General features: G+C 42.4%; 1 protein-coding gene across 13 annotated transcripts in view; it reads left to right on the top strand.

Annotated features, from left to right (window-relative positions):
- cdh23 (cadherin-related 23) overlaps positions 1 to 21,744 on the top strand; it is a 1,156,658-nt gene that overhangs the window by 677,326 nt on the left and 457,588 nt on the right. For 12 of the 13 annotated variants that reach the window (XM_072282605.1, XM_072282606.1, XM_072282607.1 and 9 more), the window contains exons 19-21: positions 8,714 to 8,830; positions 11,464 to 11,576; positions 19,596 to 19,703. In XM_072282605.1, the coding sequence (XP_072138706.1) occupies positions 8,714 to 8,830; positions 11,464 to 11,576; positions 19,596 to 19,703 (338 nt within the window). Of the gene's footprint in view, positions 1 to 8,713; positions 8,831 to 11,463; positions 11,577 to 19,595; positions 19,704 to 21,744 lie in introns of those variants that run through there. The other variant, XM_072282617.1, reaches the window with a different exon arrangement.

Consider the following 21,744-nt stretch of genomic DNA (forward strand, 5'->3'; position numbering starts at 1 on the left):
ATAATTTGCCAATAACAGGAATTCTGCAGAAATTCAAGCAACACACATCAAAGTTGCTGGTGAACGCAGCAGGCCAGGCAGCATCTGTAGGAAGAGGTGCAGTCGATGTTTCGGGCCGAGACCCTTCGTCAGGACTAACTGAAGGAAGAGTGAGTAAGGGATTTGAAAGTTGGAGGGGGAGGGGGAGATCCAAAATGATAGGAGAAGACAGGAGGGGGAGGGATGGAGCCAAGAGCTGGACAGGTGATAGGCAAAAGGAATACAAGAGGATCATGGGACAGGAGGTCCGGGAAGAAAGACAAGGGGAGGGGGGACCCAGAGGATGGGCAAGGGGTATGTTCAGAGGGAGAAAAAGGAGAGTGAGAGAAAGAACGTGTATAAAAATAAGTAACAGATGGGGTACGAGGGAGAGGTGGGGCATTAGCGGAAGTTAGAGAAGTCGATGTTCATGCCATCAGGTTGGAGGCTACCCAGACGGAATATAAGGTGTTGTTCCTCCAACCTGAGTGTGGCTTCATCTTTACAGTAGAGGAGGCCGTGGATAGACATGTCAGAATGGGAATGGGATGTGGAATTAAAATGTGTGGCCACTGGGAGATCCTGCTTTCTCTGGCAGACAGAGCGTAGGTGTTCAGCAAAGCGGTCTCCCAGTCTGCGTCAGGTCTCGCCAATATATAAAAGGCCACATTGGGAGCACTGGACGCGGTATATCACCCCAGCTGACTCACAGGTGAAGTGTTGCCTCACCTGGAAGGACTGTTTGAGGCCCTGAATGGTGATAAGGGAGGAGGTGTAAGGGCATATGTAGCACTTGTTCTGCTTACACGGATAAGTGCCAGGAGGGAGATCGGTGGGGAGGGATGGGGGGGGACGAATGGACAAGCGAGTTGCGTAGGGAGTGATCCCTGCGGAATGCAGAGAGAGAGAGAGAGATAATTTGCATTGTGTTTGACATAGACAAGGTGGGCTGAAGGGTCTGTTCTTCTACTGATCTGTTCTATGTTATGACTTGATTTACCGGTTCACAATGAGCTGTCAGTGTGTGTTCAGCATCAGTTTGAGAGCAGGAAGTTACTAGTTCTGTACTTAGTAATATCGTACTCACAACTACAGAAACCGGTCAATCAGCTGAGCTGGTCTGTGCTTAGATAGCCTTACAATGTTACAGTTGCCTTACAATTATCCAGTTCTTCCAAACCACATACAGTATATCTCAACCACTCCCTGTGGGGACAGGTCCTACACTCTCAGCCTGTTGATAGAGAAATTCCTTGGATTTATTAGTGATAGCCTTGAATTGTACCTTACCACAAGAGGAACATGGTCTGTGGTGAGAGTCTGAGAAGGTTCTTAAAATGTACCTGCAGATCCATCCTGCAAACTTGTCCATTTTCTATCCTGAGGGTCAACACCACTGAAAGTCTTCATTTTTGGATTTTATTTACATTGGGGTCCCATGTACTAAATGTGTACTCTAGTATATTGTAAGGTAGACAGAAGCATTTTAAGCAGTATTGACATGTAGGAAAATGTATTGACCATGATCTCAAGCAGGTTACACAATTTAGTAAATTGATGTTAATGCAGTGAAGCGCAGCATTTCCCTGGATATTTTTAAATATATATCCATGTGGATGGAGCTTTAAACAAAATTTGAATGTTAATGCTGCTGACAATGCTGCACAACCCTTTTTTACTTCCCTGAAGTGTCAGCTTAAATTAAGTGGGTAAGTCATAAATTGCAAAGACACAATTCTCACCCTGAAGCAAGAGTTAAGTCAGTAATTGAATCCAACAACTCTTGTTCCTTTTGATCTTGGATGGTGGACACCTGTATCATCCTGGGATGATTATCACATGGTCCAAGTTGCTGGTTGTTGGATATCATTAAGTCGTACACATTTGATCTCCTTACATAGAATTTCTAGGAGAGGAGCAGGACATTCAGACTAATTCAGGTTTACTTTACACAAGCCTCCACAACCCCTCCCATTCTCTCGCTCCATCAGTTTACTGTATCCCTTATTCTCATTGATTTACCGAGCCTTCCCTTAAATACTTCTGGCATGATTAAATGCATTAAAGTTACATCAAAGGTGAGCAAGGCAAGTTCCTTTGTTTACTGTGGATAATCTTTGTGATGCCAATGAGCTTCCACTCAGAGGTTTCTATGTTGGGAAGTGCCTGTACCAAGTGGGGTAGTAAACATAGATCTGCATTTCTATTGCATTCTCCACATCCCCTTCTTGATGTTCCAAAGAAAATTACACCCAATAATGTTGTCTCCATCTTTAGAAAGAGAAATCCGGCAGCCTTTGTGCACAGAATACTTCGACAATGTGGTAATGAACTGATGATGTACAGTATGTCATTGATGTTATAACCATAAGGTAACACCATAAGACAAGGGAGCAGAAGTAGGCCATTCGGCCCATCGAGTCTGCTCTGCCATTTTATCATGAGCTGATCCATTCTCCTATTTAGTCCCACTCCCCCACCTTCTCACCATAACCTTTGATGCCCTGGCTACTCAGATACCTATCAGTCTCTGCCTTAGATACACCCAATGACTTGGCCTCCACTGCTGCCCGTGGCAACAAATTCCATAGATTCACCACACTCTGACTAAAAAAATTTCTTGGCATTTCTGTTCTGAATGGGTGCCCTTCAATTCTTAAGTCATGCCCTCTCATACTAGACTCGCCCATCATGGGAAACAACTTTGCCACATCCACTCTGTCCATGCCTTTTAACATTCGAAATGTTTCTATGAGGTCTCCCCTCATTCTTCTAAACTCCAAGGAATACAGTCCAAGAGCGGACAAACGTTCCTCATATGTTAACCCTCTCATTCCCGGAATCATTCTAGTGAATCTTTTCTGTACCCTCTCCAACGTCAGCACATCCTTTCTTAAATAAGCAGACCAAAACTGCCCACAGTACTCCAAGTGAGATCTCACCAGTGCCTTATATAGCCTCAACATAACTTCCCTGCTGCTATACTCTATTCCTCTAGAAATGAATGCCAACATTGCATTCGCCTTCTTCACTACTGACTCAACCTGGAGGTTAACTTTAAGGGTATCCTGTACAAGGACTCCCAAGTCCCGTTACATCTCAGAACTTTGAATTCTTTCCCCATTTAAATAATAGTCTGCCCGTTTATTTCTTCTGTCAAAGTGCATAACCATACACTTTCCAACATTGTACTTCATTTGCCACTTCTCTGCCCATTCTTCCAATCTATCCAAGTCTCTCTGCAGACTCTCCATTTCCTCAGCACTATCGTCCCCTCCACCTATCTTTGTATCGTCAGCAAACTTAGCCACAAAGCCATCTATTCCATAATCCAAATCGTTGATGTACAATGTAAAAAGAAGCGGTCCCAACACTGATCCCTGTGGAACACCACTGGTAACCAGCAGCCAACCAGAATAGGATCCCTTAATTCCCACTCTCTGTTTCCTGCCAATCAGCCAACGCTCTATCCACGTATGTAACTTTCCTGTAATTCCATGGGCTCTTATCTTGTTAAGTAGCCTCATGTGTGGCACCTTGTCAAAGGCCTTCTGAAAATCCAAATATACAACATCCATTGCATCTTCCTTGTCTAGCCTATTGGTAATTTCCTCAAAAAATTGAAATAGGTTTGTCAGGCAGGATTTTCCTTTAAGGAATCCATGCTGAGTTCTGCCTATCTTGTCATATGCCTCCAGGTACTCCGTAACCTCATCCTTGACAATCGACTCCAACAACTTCCCAACCACCGACGTCAAGCAGGCCTATAATTTCCTTTTTGCTTCCTTGCCCCCTTCTTAAATAGTGGAGTGACATTTGCAATCTTCCAGTCTTCCGGAACCATACCAGAATCTATCGACTTTTGAAAGATCATCGCTAATGCCTCCGCAATCTCCACAGTTACTTCCTTCAGAACACGAGGGTGCATTCCATCTGGTCCAGGAGATTTATCTACCTTTAGCCTATTCAGCTTCCTGAGTACTTTCTCTGTCGTAATTGTGACTGCGCATACTTCTCTTCCCTGCCACCCTTGAGTGTCCGGTATACTGCTGATGTCTTCCTCAGTGAAGACTGATACAAACTACTCGTTTAGTTCCTCTGCCATCTCCTTATCTCCCATTACAATATCTCCAGTATCATTTTCTATCGGTCCTATATCTACTCTGACCTGTCTTTTACTCTTTATATACTTGAAAAAGCTTTTAGTATCCTCTTTGATATTATTTGCTAGCTTCCTTTCATAGTTAATCTTTTCTCTCTTAATGACCTTCTTGGTTTCCTTTTGTAAGGTTTTAAAAACTTCCCAATCCTCTGTCTTCCCACTGATTTTTGCTTTCTTGTATGCCCTCTCCTTTGCTTTAACTTTGGCTTTGACTTTTCTTGTCAACCACGGTTGCATCCTTTTTCCACTCGAAAATTTCTTCTTTTTTGGAATATACCTGTCTTGCACATTCCTCATTTCTCGCATAAACTCCAGCCACTGCTGCTCTGCTGCCTTTCCCGCCAGTGTCCCTTTCCAGTCAACTTTAGCCAGTTCCTCTCTCATGCCACTGTAGTTTCCTTTATTCCACTGAAACACCGACACATCAGATTTCGGCTTCTCTTTTTCTAATTTCACAGTGAACTCAATCATGTTATGGTCACTGCCTCCTAAGGATTCCTTCACCTCAATCTCTCTAATCACCTCCGGTTCATTACACAATACCCAATCCAGTACAGCCGATCCCCTAGTGAGCTCAACAACAAACTGTTCTAAAAAGCCATCTCGCAGACATTCTACAAATTCTCTCTCTTGAGATCCAGTGCTGACCTGGTTTTCCCAATCTACTCGCATGATAAAATCCCCCACAATTATCATAACATTGCTCTTCTGACAAGCCTTTTGTATTTCCAGTTGTAATTTGTAGCCCACATCCCTGCAGCTGTTTGGAGGCCTATAAATAACTGCCATCAGGGTCCTTTTACCCCTGCTATTTCTTAGCTCAACCCATAAAGATTCTGCACCTTCTGATCCTATATCACCTCTTTCTAATGATTTAATATCATTTCTTACCAATAAAGCCACGCCTCCCCCTCTGCCTACCTTCCTATCCTTCCGATACATTGTGTATCCTTGGACGTTCAGCTCCCAGAGACATGCGTCCTTTAGCCAGGTCTCAGTGATGGCCACAATATCATACCTGCCAATGTGTAGCTGTACAACAAGATCATCCACCTTATTCCTTATGCTGCGCACATTTAAGTATAACACCTTAAGACCAGTATTTGAAGCTTTTTGCTTTGATTTCACTGCAGCTTTATTGCACTGTAACTCATCCCAATGGCTACACATTTGCCCCATCACCTGCCTGTCTTTCCTGACATCTTTACTGCTCACTATCTTAGATTTATTTCTGTTTTCCCCTTCCTCCACTCTATCATTCTGGTTCCCATCCCCCTGCCATATTAGTTTAAACCCTCCCTAACAGCTCTATTAAACTTTCCCGCCAGGATATTGGTCCCCTTCGGGTTCAGGTGTAACCTGTCCTTTTTGAACAGGTCATACTTCCCCCAGAAGAGATCCCAATTATCCAAGAATATGAAGCCCTGCCCCCTACACCAGTCTCTCAGCCAGGCATTCATCTGCCTGATCCGGCTATTCTTGCCCTCGCTAGCACGTGGCACAGGTAGCAATCCCGAGATTACTACCCTGGAGGTCCTGCTTCTCAGCTTCCTTCCTAACTCCTGGAAATCTGTCTTCAGGACCACCTCCTTTGTCCTATCTATGTCATTGGTACCAACATGTACCAAGACAACTGGCTGCTCACCCTCCCCTTTTAGAATATTCAGGACCCGATCCGAGACATCCCGTACCCTGGCACCTGGGAGGCAACACACCATGTGGGTATCTCTGTCAGGCTCACAGAATCTCCTGTCTGTTCCCCTGACTATGGAATCCCCGACGACTACCGCATTTCTCTTCTCCCTCCTTCTCTCCTGCACAACAGCACCAGGCTCAGTGCCAGAGACCCAGTCACTGTGGGCGTCCCCTGTCAGGTCATCCCCCTCAACAGCATCCAGAACAAGATACTTGTTGCTGAGGGGGAGAGATTGGAGAGATAAATATTGACCAGAGCTTTAGGCAGATGATGTCTGCTCAACTTCAGGGAGTTTGGTATTGTAGCAACTAGTGTAATGCTATTGCAGCACTAACGACCTGGGTTCAATTTCTATAAGAAGTTTGTATGTTCTCACTGTGACTGCATGAGTTTCCTATGGGTGTTCTGGTTTCCTCCCACGTTCCAAAGATATATGGGCCAGTGGATTAATTGGCAATGATCTCTAACTGTGCTGATCTCTGCATAAATTAAGTTAAAATAATGCCCTGGATTCTTTGATGTTCACTTTGAGTCAGGAAAGTAGGAATGGTGAAATCAGTTATTTTGTTTAAATTCCTGAGATTTTTTTTTTATTCCATATTTTCCTCAAGCCACTACCCAAAGAAGGGAGGTGGCTCATTTAAAAACACTGCCCTTTCCAGAAGAGTAGATTTGGGAGCAATGCCCACTGAAGACCTAACTCCCAACCACATATTTTGGAACTTGATTGTATTGAGGCATAACTGGTGGCATGAAGATCCATCCCAGCACACAGCCTGCAGAGATTCTGGAATATTCAAAACCTTGATGTAAATTTCAGGAAGATAATGCATTTGAGATTACTTGGAGATTTTAAGTAGAGCAAAGGCAACATAGCTCCTGCAGAAGCTGAAAATCACCCCTTTTCTTCTTCTCTCCTGTTCCTCCCCTCCTTCCTTTTCTTCCATGGTTCACTGTCCTCTCCTATTAGTTTTCCTCCTCCTTCAGCCAATTATTTCTTCCATCTATCCCCTCCCAGCTTCTTACTTCATCCCTCTTTCCCTCCCACCTGGCTTCACCTATTACCTGCTGGCTTGTACTCCTCCCCACCCCCACCACCTTATTCTGACTCCTTCCCGCTTCCCCTCCCACCTGAAGGCTGTCTGCGTGAAACATCGACTTGCTTATTCCCCTCCTGTCTTCCTGAGATGCTGCCTGCCTTCAGAATTTTATGTGTGTTGCACAATGTAGCTTCAGTTTGCTGGTGCAAAGCATCACTGGTTAGCTGCCTGAATAATTTACAGATGTTACACTTGTAGGATTATTGTGACTGTGGACTCAGGGTACTGAAGGACCTGTTTCCATATTGTATGAATCTGTGAAATATGTGATCCCATCACTGGTCTTTTTGCTTTCCATTTGTCTCCCCAGATTATTAAATGGGTAGCAGGAAACTGGGAAGGCAAGTGTTTTATTCAGCAGTAGTGGTCCAATATAGTCATACTTTATTGATCCTGGGGGAAATTGGTATTCATTACAGTTGCTCCATAAATAATAAATAGTAATAGAACCATAAATAGTTAAATAGTAATATGTAAATTACGCCAGTAAGTTATGAAATAAGTCCAGGACCAGCCTATTGGCTCAGGGTGTCTGACCCTCCAAGGGAGGAGTTATAAAGTTTGATGGCCACAGGCAGGAATGACTTCCTATGACGCTCAGTACTGCATCTCGGTGGGATGAGTCTCTGGCTGAATGTACTCCTGTGCCCACCTAGTACATTATGTAGTGGATGGGAGACATTGACCAAGATGGCATGCAACTTGAACAGCATCCTCTTTTCAGACACCACTGTCAGAGAGTCCAGTTCCATCCCCACATCATCACTGGCCTTACGAATGAGTTTGTTGATTCTGTTGGTGTCTGCCACCCTCAGCCTGCTGCCCCAGCACACAACAGCAAACATGATCGCACTGGCCACCACAGACTCATAGAACGTCCTCAGCATCGTCCAGCAGTTGTTAAAGGACCCCAGTCTCCTCAGGAATTAGAGATGGCTCTGACCCTTCTTGTAGACAGCCTCAGTGTTCTTTGACCAGTCCAGTTTATTGTCCAGTATATTCGGAATCAGATTTAATATCACCAGTATATATTGTGAAATTTGTTAATTTTATGACACAGTACAATGAAAAATACATGATAAATAATTATAGAGGAAAAAAAACTTGAGTAACATTAAATATGTACACTTAATATATATTATTAAATAGTTGAGTTAAAGTAAGTAGTGCAAAATAACAGAAATAAAATAGTGGTGAGGTACTATTCATGGGTTTTTAGAAAAAGGGTGGTAGAGGGGAAGAAGATGTTCCTGAATCACTGTGTGTGTGTGTGTGTGTGTGTGTGTGTGTGTGTGTGTGTGTGTGTGTGTGCGCCTTCAGGCTTCTGTACCTCCTTCCCGGCAGTAACTGTGTGAAGAGGGCATGTCCTGAATGGTGGTGATCCCTAATGATGGACTCTGCCTTTCTAAGGCACTGCTCCTTGAAGATGTCTTAGATACTACAGGGCTGGTACCCATGATAGAGCTGACTAATTTTACAAATTTCTGCAACTTATTTTGATCTTCTACAGTAGCTACACCTCCCCCCCCCCCCCCCCCAATACCAGATGGGAAGGATGCTCTCCATTGTACATTTGTAGAATTTTTCAAGTGTTTTCGTTGACAAATCAAATCTCTTCAAATTCCTAATGAAATATAGCCCCAATAATCATGAGTGTTAACAAGACTGCTGGACATTGGCCATTCCCTGTGTTGTTCCTATACTACTTTGTGACCCCAGTCTGTCTCTCTTTCACAGGAGCCACAGTATTATTTGTTACAGCATCTGATCTGGACCAGTCTCGGGAGTATGGGCAGGAGTCAATAATCTACTCTCTGGAGGGGTCCTCACTGTTTCGGATCAACACTCGATCAGGTAGACTGCCTGCCTCTTCATTGGAAGTGACTACTCAACCAACTAGTCAGTCAAGATCTTCACGAGCAGTATTAAATATGTAACTAATACACAATCTCAGGCTCACATGAAGGAGTAGTAAGAACCTCAACAGAGATGGGAGGATTTCACCTGCATGTTCAGAAAACCCTTTTCATTATAGTTGATGAACTCTGAATTGCTTTTGAGATTCTGTCACTAACAAACATACCAATGATCATATAGCCATTTCCTCCAGCCTAAAGAAAGCATCTCTATGTCAGTAATGAATGAATGGGTTGGGAATTAGCTGTTGAAAGACGACAGTCTGGATGCAGGAGGGGAGGATACTGTGTCCCTGTGTCCTCTTGCTTGCTCAGAACTGAGTTTTGTTTCCCAAGGCAAGGCACAAGGGTGCTGCGTGGAATAACTCTTCCTCTCCGATTCTGAGCCGCAAGGCAGGTGGAGGGGACCTCAGAAACACAGAGAAGTAGCTTTTAGATAATACGAAGCCTTGCAGTGTTTCACAGGGTAATGAACTTACAGGAAAGAAAAGCAATTCCAATAGATAACAAGCTTATTTCATTTCTGATATATTGGTACTTGAAAGGCTGTCAATATATGACAGAGATTTCTAGCTGAGTGCATCCATTAAAATATTGGAAATATTTACAGCAAATATTTAAATCAGTCATGTTATACTGGGATTTTGCAACACTGGTTTAGAATCCTGTAGATATAAGATTAAACCAGACCCGAGTCCAACAACTTGTAATTTTAAGACCATATGATATAGGAGCTGAGTTCGGCCAATCGACCCATTGAGTCTTCTCCTCCAGTTAATCATGGGTGATTTTTTTAAAACTCTTTTCAACCACCTTCTTCCTGAAACCTTTTAATCCCCTTACCAGTCAAGAATATCAGTCTCTTCCTTAAATGCACCCAATCAGAATCAGGTTTATTAGATTATGAGGACACGCAGTCCTCTTTTATTGTCATTTAGTAGTGCATGCATTAAGAAATGATACAATTTGTTCCTCCAGAATGATATCGCAGAAACACAAGACAAACCAAGTCTAAAAAAACCTGACAAAAACCACATAAGTATAATATATAGTTACAACAGTGCAAAGCAATACCGTAATTTGATGAAGAACAGACCATGGGCACGGTTTAAAAAAAAAGTCTCAAAGTCTCTCGAAAGTCCCATCATCTCACGCAGACGGTTGAAGGAAGAAAACCTCTCCCTGCCATGAACCTCCAGCGCCGCAAACTTGCCGATGCAGCACCCTGGAAGCACCCAACCACAGTCTGACTCTGAGTCCGTCCGAAAACTTCGAGCCTCCGACCAGCCCTCCAGCACCGAGCACCATCTCTGCCGAGCACTTTGACCCCAGCCCCAGCAATAGACAAAGCCGAGGATTTGAGGCCTTCCCCTCCGGAGGTTCTCGATCGCACAGTAGCAGCAGCAGCGAAGCAGGCATTTCAGAAGTTTCTCCAGATGTTCCTCCATGCTTCTTCACGTCTGTCTCCATCAAATCAGGATTGTGCATGGCCCCTATTTAACAAATACGATATCATTTCGGAGCAGCCGTGCGCGCTGTGTCGCGCCGCCATCTTCTCCTCCCCTCCCTATCACCAACATGTGATGTGAAAGTTGTTAACTTAGCAGCAGCAGTTCGATGCAATACATAATCTAGCAGAGAAAAAAACATAAAATAATAATAAAAAATAAACAAGTAAATCAATTATGTATATTGAATAGATTTTAAAAACTGTGCAAAAACAGAAATATTGTATATTTAAAAAAAAAAGTGAGGTATTATCCAAAGATTCAATGTCCATTTAGGAATCCATGACCTGGCCTCCACAGCCCCCCCTGACAATGAATTCTAAAAATTCATCACCCTCAGCCTAAAGAAGTACCTCCTCATTTCTGTTGTAAAGGGATGCCTCTTTTTTCCTGAGGCTGTGCCCTCAGATGGAAACAGCCACTCCACATCCACTCAATCTATTTTCTCCATAAACAACCTGAGAATTCTCAGTTGTTGCTGTAAATGAATTGAGCATGCCATAGATTTATTTGAGGATGAAACACCAAACAATTGATTAAAAACAGAGAATGCTTGCAGTGATGCTGGACAAATCCTCCTGTAATAAGCCAATCTGAGCCAACTTTAAATATTTATTGGTTTACTATTATTGTTGTCAAATGTACCAAGATGCAGTGAAAAACTTGTATACAGTTCATACAGATCAAATCTAGACCTGACCCTTAAGCGTGGGTTCCAGTGGGCTTGGTTTGTAGTGTGAACTTGCAGGAGGCAGGAAGAGTAATTGCTCCTTAATTAGCCTTGGAGTGTCCATATTTATGACATTTAAAAGAAAGATGAAGCCGCACAAAATTGGACCTATTTTCATAAGATGCTTCTGTTATTAAAATAAAGAGCCAGGAGTTGGACTTTCAGTCCCTTGGGCCTGATCTTGTAATCAGTTAGATCTTGACCCATCTGTATCTCTGCTTGCTTTGTTTCCTTTTCACTTTGCCAAAGACACTTGTTCATCATTTGTAATTAATGCACTGACGTTATTGCTGCCGGAGTGTGATTATAATGATTCCGTCCATCTTCTTGCAGGAGAAATAACAACGACTTCACTGCTGGACAGAGAGACCAAATTTGAGTACATCCTGATCGTCAGAGCAGTGGATGGCGGAGTAGGGAACAACCAGAAGACAGGAATAGCCACAGTGAGTGATGTTGCCATACAAACCCAGAGGCAGAATACAACTCTTGTGATGGGTGTCTCCCCGATACAGATCTCTTTATATAACTAATGGCCGTGTTTGTTCCACTGTCAGTTCCTGGCGGACAGATCTCATTTAGCTGACAGCAGCCTCAAAGGCCAGTAGTCAGGGTGGGTGATTGACTGAGTCTTCATTTGCTGCTTAGATAAGGACAGACTGGCATTCCCATAGAAGCTTTCTCACCCCTTTCAGGTTGTCCCAAGGAGCTTTGTATTCAGTAGCATATGTAGCTCCCACTTTAAAGTAGGAGTCTTGGCAGTGATTATGTGCAGAGGAAGCTTCCTCAGGCAACAGTGTGATAATAATCAGGTGATTTTTTTTTATTGATGTATTAAATTTTAGTACTGATCTTCAACATAGAAGTTTATAGGCCTAGTGCTAGGAAATGGGTTAGAATAAGTAACTACATGATGGTCAGCATGGAGATGGGAAGCCTGTTTATAATGTGATATTCTATCTATTTAGGTGTCTGGGAGTTGCATCTCATTGAAAATGGTGGAATTTTGAAAGGATAATTTGTTCACTGTGGGGGCTAGTGAGATGGAATGAGAGAATGCTATTGTTCTTCTGGGTATCCTTATTCAGTACCATTAGCTATCTGAACTTTCAGACTGGTTCTTAAACCCACTTAAAAACTAAACTTGTCTACAGTGATCCCACCACTAACAGCACAAAATGTGGATGACTTCATGAAATGTAGTTATTGTAATTAAGAGGACAAAACTTGTTGAGCAATCTACCTCATTATGATCTTGCACATTACTGTCTACCTGCACTGCACTTTCTCTGTAACTGTAACACTTCATTCTTCATCCTGTTATTGCTTAACCATTATACTTCCTCAGTGCACTGTTGTAATGAATTGATCTGCATGAACGGTATGCAAGACAAGTTTTCCACTGTACCTCAGTACATTTTGCAGTAATAAACCAATTTACCAAATGATTAGCTGGCAAATTAATCTACTTATTGCGTTGATTGAGGGCAATGTGGTGGCCAGGCGTCAGATAAATTCGGTGCACTTTTCAATTGTCGTGCAATATGTTGATAGACGTGCTTCAGGTTTAGTTATGCTGCTCTCCCTGAGGCCTTACTGAGCTGTAAACCAAGATTCAGTGTTTACATTCTTCACAGCAGGTTTAAACCTTTAACCTATCATGCTGGGTTGAACGTCGAGCTAGCAACTCAGTCTCATAAAAAAAGTGAAATGCTACGGAAATGGCAAAAAATGAGGATTGATGCGTCACAAGGCGCGAAACGGAACAACAACAATTATCAGAGGTAGCACTAAGGAATTTGATGAGCATTAATTTCACTTTGGTATTAAAGTAATTCTTTACTTAGTTTCATCCTTGGGTGTAATGGAATTATGATTGAATAGGGAACTAAATGAGTGAATTATTAAAATCTCTTGTCATCTGTACTTAATATTTTAGCTAGGTGGTTGCAGCTGAGTTCTGAGGTTAGCTGAGTGAGCCTGAGTGAAAATGCTGGGCTGCCAATTGAGCTCCAGAGATCAGGATCAGCTCCTGTCATTAGCAACTCTCTGTAAGCTCTTGTTAAGTACTGAAGGAATGCTGTGATCCCAGCAGTACTCTCAGGAGATGTAAATATAAAAGTTCCCTCTGAGCCAGTCTGAAGAAGAGCAAACAAGTGTTCAGTGCTTTGACCAATTATATCGCTCCATCGGGATTACTGAAACAGGTTATCTGATCATTGTTATATGGCACTACTGTTTATTGAAGCTTTCTGTGCATGAATGGACTGTAGTGTTTCCCAGAACAGAAACAACACTTCAGAAATCCAGGACTTTGTGAAAGGCAGGTAAAAGATACTAAAGATTGCAAGTCTTTAGTTTACTTTGATTCATTCCAAATATCCTCCCTGAAACATTTGCTCGTGGAATTGGTGCCCAACAAGTTTGCCTTTGAGTGTTGGGGTCAGATTGGGTATATATTTTTCTGAAACTTTCAGGTTGAGTTGGGCCATGCAGTGTCACTTGGCTTAGTGCATTGCCCAGGTCAGGAATACTAAAGACTGAAGGAGATAAATATATCCATGTTGTCCTATTTTGTCCAGTAACCAGTTTCTCACTGGACGGTCCCGGTTCCCCAACCATTGGCGCAGACCTCGTTATTCCAGGCAACGTCCAAACCAGAATGGCTCTTCTTGTTCTTCACACTCTCATCCAGAGGTTTTTGTGAGCAGATGTAGCATAAGTGTGAGGGGTTCAGCCCAAGACCCCTACTGGGCCATCACCACTGGGACCTGAACCTGGACCCCCCTACACCATGGAGCCAGGATGGTTCCCAGTATCAGCCTCCGTAGTTCCAGTGGCGACTGCACAGGTAATTCCAGCGACTACCTCGGAGAGCGGAAGCAGCTGATTCTCCCCCCCTGAGCACCAACCGACCAAGTCCAGAGCACAGGACAAGCCACAGCATGGGAGGTACCATTGCCAGATATCAGAAGTGGCTGGCATAACAAAAAATCCAACCGATGGCTGGAACTTTTACTAGAAGTTTTTTAGTTATATAAAGAATGAAAGGAGGGTGAGAGTTGATATTGGACCACTGGAAAATGATGCTGCTGTGGTAGTAATGGGGGACAAGGAAATGGCAGATGAACTTAATAAGTACTTTGCTACAGTCTTTACTCTGGAAGACACTAGCTGTATGCCAAAGGTCTGTGAGTGCCAGGGAACGGGAATGAGTGCTATTGCTATTAGAAAGGAAAAAGTGCTAGGCGAAGGTCTTAAGGTGGATAAGTCACTACATCCCAAAGTCCTGAGAGAGGTTGCTAAAGAGATACAGATGCATTGGTCATGATCTTTCAAGAATCACTTGATTCTGGCATGGTCCTGGAGGACTAGAAAATTGTAAATGTCACTGCACTCTTTAAGAAAAGAGGAAGATAAGAGAGAGGAAATTAAAGGCCAGTTAGCCTAAACTCAGTAGTTGGTAAAGTGTTGGAGTCCATTATTAAGGACGAGGTTCGGGGTGCTTGGAGACTATTGATAAAATAAGTCAAAGTCAGCAAGGCTTCTGTGAAGGGAAATCTTTCTTGACAGATCTGTTGGAATTCTTTGAGGAAGTAACAAGCAGGGTGGACAAAGGAGAGGGTTGGATGTCGTTTACTTAGATTTTCAGAAGGCATTTGATAAGGTGTTTAGCAAGATAAAATCCTATGGTATTACAGGAAATATACTGGCATGGATAGTGGAATGGCTGACAGGCAGGAGGCAGCGAGTAGGAATAAAGGTGACCTTTTCTGGTTGGCTACCAGTGACTGGCGGTGTTCCTCGGGTCACTATTGAGACTGCTATTTTTCACATTATTTACCAGTTATTTAGATAGTGGAATTGATGTTTTGTGACAAAGTTTGCGAATGATACAAAGATAGGTGAAGGGGTAGGTAGTGCTGGGGAAGCAATGCCATTGCAGCAGGACTTAGACAAATCGGAAGAATGGGCAAAAAAGTAGCAGGTGAAATACAGTGTTGGGAAATGTATGATAATGCATTTTGGTAACAGGAACAATAGTGCAGACTATTATCTAAATAGGGAAAAAAAATTCAAACATCACAGGCGCAAAAGGGAATTAGGAATCCTCATGCAAGACTTCCAGGAGATTAATTCGCAGGTTGGGTCTGGTAAAGAAGGCAAATGCAATGTTGGCATTTACTTCAAAGGGAATAGAATATGGAAGCAAGGAGATAATGCTGAGGTTTATAAAACACTAGTAAGGCCCCACTTGGAGTCTTGTCAACAGTTTTGGGCCCCTTATCTTGAAAGGATATATTGTCATTAGAGAAAGTCCAGAGGAGGTTCATGAGAATGATTCCAGGAATGAAGGGGTAAACACATGAGGAGCGTTTGGCAGCTTTGGGCCTGTACTCGCTGGAATTTAGAAGATTGTGTGGGGATCTCATTGAAACCTACTGAATGTTGAAAGGACTAGATAAGGTGGATGTATAGAGGAATTTTTGGGGGGGATATCCATTTGCTTCAGGCTGTCTAGGGTTGGATTAGTGCTCTGCATGGAATACAGTTCCTACTTTCTGTACTTGGCCCAGAGCTGCCTAGTTATATGATGTTGGTCAGTTGTTTGGTTTAAATAGGGACACCATTGTCAGGTCCAGGGTCCAATCAGGCTAGAAACATGAATCTCTAGAAAAATCCCCTCAGAGCAAAATTTCCATCTTATTCCACCTGTAATCATGGTGAAATGAAATGATTAGAGTCACAGTATCAGTCCAACACAGTTTTTAAAAAGGCATTGTCGATTATTCCCCTTAGTCATTCATTGTCCAAAGTCCAACACTACAAACCTTTTTCTCTATTTTATCTTTGCCTGTGATGATAAGGGTGTTGTCAGTTTGTCCTTGCAGCAACTTATCACACGTCTTGGATACATCCACACATCTACAATTAATTACTTTGAACTGCATTGTAGCTGTGTGAACCCGTCTATTCAAAATTACTGGAAAACCAAGGGTGAGAGAGACTGAGAAAAATTAAATGCAGAGTTCCTTTATGAGAGAAGACTGTGCAGAGTGGTCCTGAACTCTGGAGTTTTGAAGAAGGAGCAGTGATCATATTTATGGGGATAATAGGGTAGGTAATGTAAGACTGTTTATGTAGACCTAAGGCAAGGATAAGGAGTGTGAGATCAATAATATCAGTATCTCCAAGGCTGACTCCGATTTTTAGAGGAACCAACAATTATGGGACCAACAATGCAGGAACATGAAACTTCTGACAAGCAGATGAACCATGATCTTTTCAAGCAACAGAGGAGACTCCAGGGGTAATATTGACTTCTAGTTCTTGTGTTTATATCTACCAGGGCCCAATGGATAGCTGTTTCACCCCAGTTGACCTCAGATGTTGGAAATATGAGATTAAACAGAATGCAGGGAATACTCAGCAGTTCAGCCAGTGTCTGTAGAGTGAGAGAAAGTTAATGATTCAAGTCAATGGGTCTTTCATTAGTATTTGAGAAAAGTTAGAGAACAACATGTTTTTAAGTTACAGAGGAGGAGGAGGAATGAAGAGTCACACATTCATGGATGTCTGCCCATTTGTAGGTGGTTGCCAAACTGAAGCCCCTTGGATTGCTACAGAAGATTCCATAAGATCGTCGCGGAAGGGAAGGGCATTATCCCTAGTGGCCTGATAGCATTTATCCCTAGTAGTGTGCTTAAAGATAGATTACTAAAGTAATCAGATAGTAATTCTTCATTGCATGTGATGTGCCTTGGAATATTCTGAAAGGGTATGTGATTTTTCTTATACAATTTAACTGTGTCACTCATAAGACAAGGCGATGCAGCTGTCCCTGTGGGCATGACACAGCTGGGAGATTAACCTGTCAGTTATATAGTCATAGGAATTCATGGCACAGAAAGAGGCATAAGAGGAAAGAATGCATTGCATCAAAAGAAAGTGTTGGTTGAAGAATGAATGTGGATTGACAAAGACTTGACTAGGATCTTACTTAAATAATGCAACACATTTTTAATAGTCAACACAAGAAACTGAGTGGATGATTTAATCCTCTGACTGACAATTCCTTCAGTGTAATATTGGGGACGCCCAGCAGGACTGCATTCTGTCATCAGTCCCCACATAAAGTCCAGTGACAGGTTCAATGCCCACTGGCACTCTGTTTATTTACAGATTCACAATAAATCTAGAACACCCTGTCTGGGTGACTGATCTTCAGCAGTTCCGGTGAGATCTGCTGGCGACAATAGCACAACTTGTAGAGCTGATGCCTCTCAGTTCCAGTGACCCTCAAAGTTCAAAGTAAATTTATTATCAAAGAATATATATGTCACCATATGCTACCCTGAAATTCATTTTCTCTTGGGCATTCACAGTGGATACCAAAAAAAACCAGAATGAAATCAATGAAAAACTACACACAAAGACCGACACCCAATGCACAAAAGAAAACAAATTGTGCAAACACAAAAAAAAGGGGGTGGGTAAGTAAATATTAAGAACATGAGTCCTTGAAAGTGAGTCCATAGATTTTGGAATCAGTTCAGTGTTGAGGTGACTGAAGTTATCCATTTTGTTTCAGGAGCCTAGTAGTTGAAAGGTAATAACTGTTTCTGAATCTGGAGGCTCTTGTACCCCCTTCCTGGTTCTATCCTGACCCGTGGTGCTTTCTGTGTCAAATTTCCATGTTCTCCCTGTGATTGTACAGATTTTACCCAGATGCATTTTCCTCCAACGTCCCAGTACTGTGCAGGTTGATAGGATAATTAGTTGCCGTAAATTTTACCTGGTGTGGGGGAGTGGTTGAATCAAGGGGACTTCATGGGAATATGCAGAGAATGAAAAGGGATTAATGTGAATGGATGCATAATGTTTGTCAAGAATGCCATGAGCCAAAAGGCTTATTTCTCTGTTGTGTTACTCTGTGACTCTAAGCCCCATACAACCAAATGTGCTATAAAACAATGGGAATGGTGTCAAAAATCTGAAAGAAACATTTTCATTTCATTATACTTCTGTTAGTAGGCTAACTAGAGCAGAACTCTGAACAAGCTTCAGAGGTGTTTAGTTCTGGACACCTCATTACAGGAAGGATGTGGATGCTATAGAAGGAGTACGGAGGAGATTTACAAGGATGTTGCCTGGATTGGGGAGCATGCCTTATTATCTGAATGGTGGCCGATTAGGAAAAGGGGAGGTGCAACGAGACCTGGGTGTCATTGTACACCAGTCATTGAAAGTGGGCATGCAGGTACAGCAGGTGGTGAAAAAGGCAAATGGTATGCTGGCATTTATAGCAAGAGGATTTGAGTACAGGAGCAGAGAGGTACTACTGCAATTGTACAAGGCCTTGGTGAGACCACACCTGGAGTATTGTGTGCAGTTTTGGTCCCCTAATCTGAGGAAAGACATTTTTGCCATAGAGGGAGTACAAACCAGATTGATTCCTGGGATGGCAGGACTTTCATATGATGAAAGACTGGACCGACTAGGCTTATACCCTCTGGAATTTAGAAGATTGAGGGGGGATCTGATTGAAACGTATAAAATTCTAATGGGATTGGACAGGCTAGATGCAGGAAGATTGTTTCCGATGTTGGGGAAATCCAAAACAAGGGGTCACAGTTTGAGGATAAAGGGGAAGCCTTTTAGGACCGAGATGAGAAAAAACTTCTTCACACAGAGAGGGGTAAATCTGTGGAATTCTCTGCCACAGGAAACAGTTGAGGCCAGTTCATTGGCTATATTTAAGAGGGAGTTAGATATGGCCCTTGTGGCTAAAGGGATTGGGGGTATGGAGAGAAGGCAGGTACAGGGTTCTGAGTTGGATGATCAGCCATGATCGTACTGAATGGCGGTGCAGGCTCGAAGGGCCGAATGGCCTACTCCTGCACCTATTTTCTATGTTTCTAAAACAAACAAGCAGTAAATAGGAAGAAACCCTTAGCCCATTTCACACAACACACTCCAGAAACAGCAATAACCAGAAGGAAGAGTTCTGGATGATCTGAAGTTTATGCTCAAGAAGGAAGGTTTGTCTAAGGAGAATAACCTGGTGCGAGGGGATGCCGAGGTTGAAATACTGTAGTTGATTGTCCGGGAATATTGTCTACAACCCAATTTGAGGCAAAGATTGCAAACCATCTCAGTGAGTTGCCAAAGGGTGGGATGGAGTAGGTGATTGGAGGCCAGCACCTCAGGAATATTATAAATAATGGGCAAGAAAATGAGATCTTTTTCTCTTTCTTCCAATCCATAAACTCCCTTTTCTCCTGTTCCTTTATTTGAGGCAACTTAAATCAAGTGGAACATATATTGGTTTGAAGGGGGCTCAGGTTCATAAATTCTACCCAAATAAGAGTTCAGAAAAGAACAATATAATTTATTCCAAAGGAATTGTCACTTTCTAGTAGCTAACACATGGAATATTTAAGGTATTTTCTGAATTGTTTCAGGTGAACATAACTCTGCTTGACATTAATGACAATCACCCAGTTTGGAAGGATGAGCCATACTTGGTAAATGTGGTTGAAATGTCACCAGCTGATACAGATGTCATCACTGTAAGTACCTTACTACTGCTACAAATGTATGAATCTGCACACAACTGCAATCACAGTTAAATTAAAACATAAAGTTGGATATGCTCAGCAGATGGAACAGCATCTGTGGAGAGAAAAAGAGTTAATAATCTTTAATCTTTTCTCATTCTCACTCTTTCATACATTCTCAATCTCTTGCTCTACTTCTATCACTCTCACACTCTTCTACTCTTGTCACTCTCACTCACTCTCTACAGATGCTTCCTCACCCACTGAACATTTTCACCGTGTTCAGTTTTTATTCTTGACATCCCACGTATTGTTTTCAGTGCAACCACAGATCTGTGTTGAAATTGTTTTGTTGTTGCTGCCTATGTTGTCCTATGTTAGCACCAGAATGTGTGATGCCACTTGCAGGCTGCCCCCAACACTTCCTTGGGTGTGTTTATCAACGCAAGTGTTGCATTTTACTTTATGTTTCAATGTGCATGTGATAAATAAATCTGAATCTGAACTATTTCCTGTCAGAATCAAAGCTTACTGCATGAAGTCTGTATGTCTCAGAACATTGTTGTTGAGTTCAAATATCAGATTAGTAATCTGGCAATGATTTCAAATAATATAACTACCCTTTGTGTAGGCTGAAATCACCACACGGTAAAGATATTTTATTTGATACCAAGCCAAAATAAATCAACAGATGACTAGAAGTTTGGTTAAGGACATAAAGGAAGAAAGATTAGGAAGAGAATTCAAGCTAGGGCAATAATCACAAGGGGAATTAAGAAAGTTGAAAGACGACAGAAATCCGTGGGTTTTAGAAATGGTTAGAGAGAGAAGAGGAGGAGAGAGCTATTTAAAGGGATTTATAAACCAGGGTGAGACTTCTAAATCAATGCAGTTCATTTAAAGCTCCTCAACTTTAGTCATTTCTCCCATGAAAGTTGCAAGTATGGAAGTCCAGACAGAGAAGTTTAATGGCCATTACAATTTTGTTAGGAACTCATTTTCAGCCAGGACGTGTGGTTTCAAACCTCGTCACTTCATCTTCCTCATTTAATCTAACCTAATACTGATCTGAAAAATGGGTAGTGCAGCAAAGCCTGTTGAGGTATGAGCGTTATGAAACTTCTGCTTTTTTAGTGGATATTACAAATGATTTAGCGCTGTAATAACAGGAGAGCTGAAAAGGTTACTAGAATTCTATGCATTATTTGTAACCAAGCATGATACAATGCATATTGTGGGAGATAAGACAAACTTCAACTTTTGCTGGAAGATCATCAACTCACTGAAAAAGGCACTTTGTAACATGTTGATCTTGTAACATAACAAGATGTCAATAAGTGAATGCTACAACCTGGTATGCTCCTGGCTGCAGGAGTATACACTGAGGGATGCTATGAAGCTCAGTGCAATCTCCAAAGGCTTTGTGGGGAAGTGGCACCAACTGTGGTTCTGTCGGCACTGGATGCTCAGGACTGTAAAGGGATCCTGTAGTGTGTTTACGGAGATGAGACAGTAAGAAAGCAGGTGGTGACAAAACAGTATATTGGAGGGAGATTGAAAATCTGGTTGAAGTATACTACAACATCCTCACGCTCAGTGTAAGTTAAACGAAAGAGGTTATTGTTAGCTACAGGAGGAAGAAGCTGGAGTTCCATGAGCTAATCCTTATCAGGGCATCAGAATTGCAGAGGTGCAGTAGCTTTAAATTCCTAGGTATTATCATATCAGAGGGTCTGCCCTGGCGCCAGCACAGAAGTGTCATCACAAAGGGGCGCAACAGTGCCTCAACTTCCCAGCTCTTAGCTTCATCCCCTCCCCCTCCTGTCTTCTCCTATCATTTTGGGTCTGTCCCTCCCCCTCCCACTTTCAAATCTCTTACTATCTCTTTTTTCCATTAGTCCTGACGAAGGGTCTCGACCCAAAACGTCAGCTGTACCTCTTCCTGTAGATGCTGCCTGGCCTGCTGCGTTCCACCAGCATTTTGTGTGTGTTGCTCAACTTTTTCCGATGTTTGCATAGATTCTGCATGTCACCAAAAACACTGACAGTCTTC

The sequence above is a fragment of the Mobula birostris genome, chromosome 18 (genome assembly GCF_030028105.1).
Source record: "Mobula birostris isolate sMobBir1 chromosome 18, sMobBir1.hap1, whole genome shotgun sequence".
Classification (NCBI taxonomy): Eukaryota; Metazoa; Chordata; class Chondrichthyes; order Myliobatiformes; family Myliobatidae; genus Mobula; species Mobula birostris.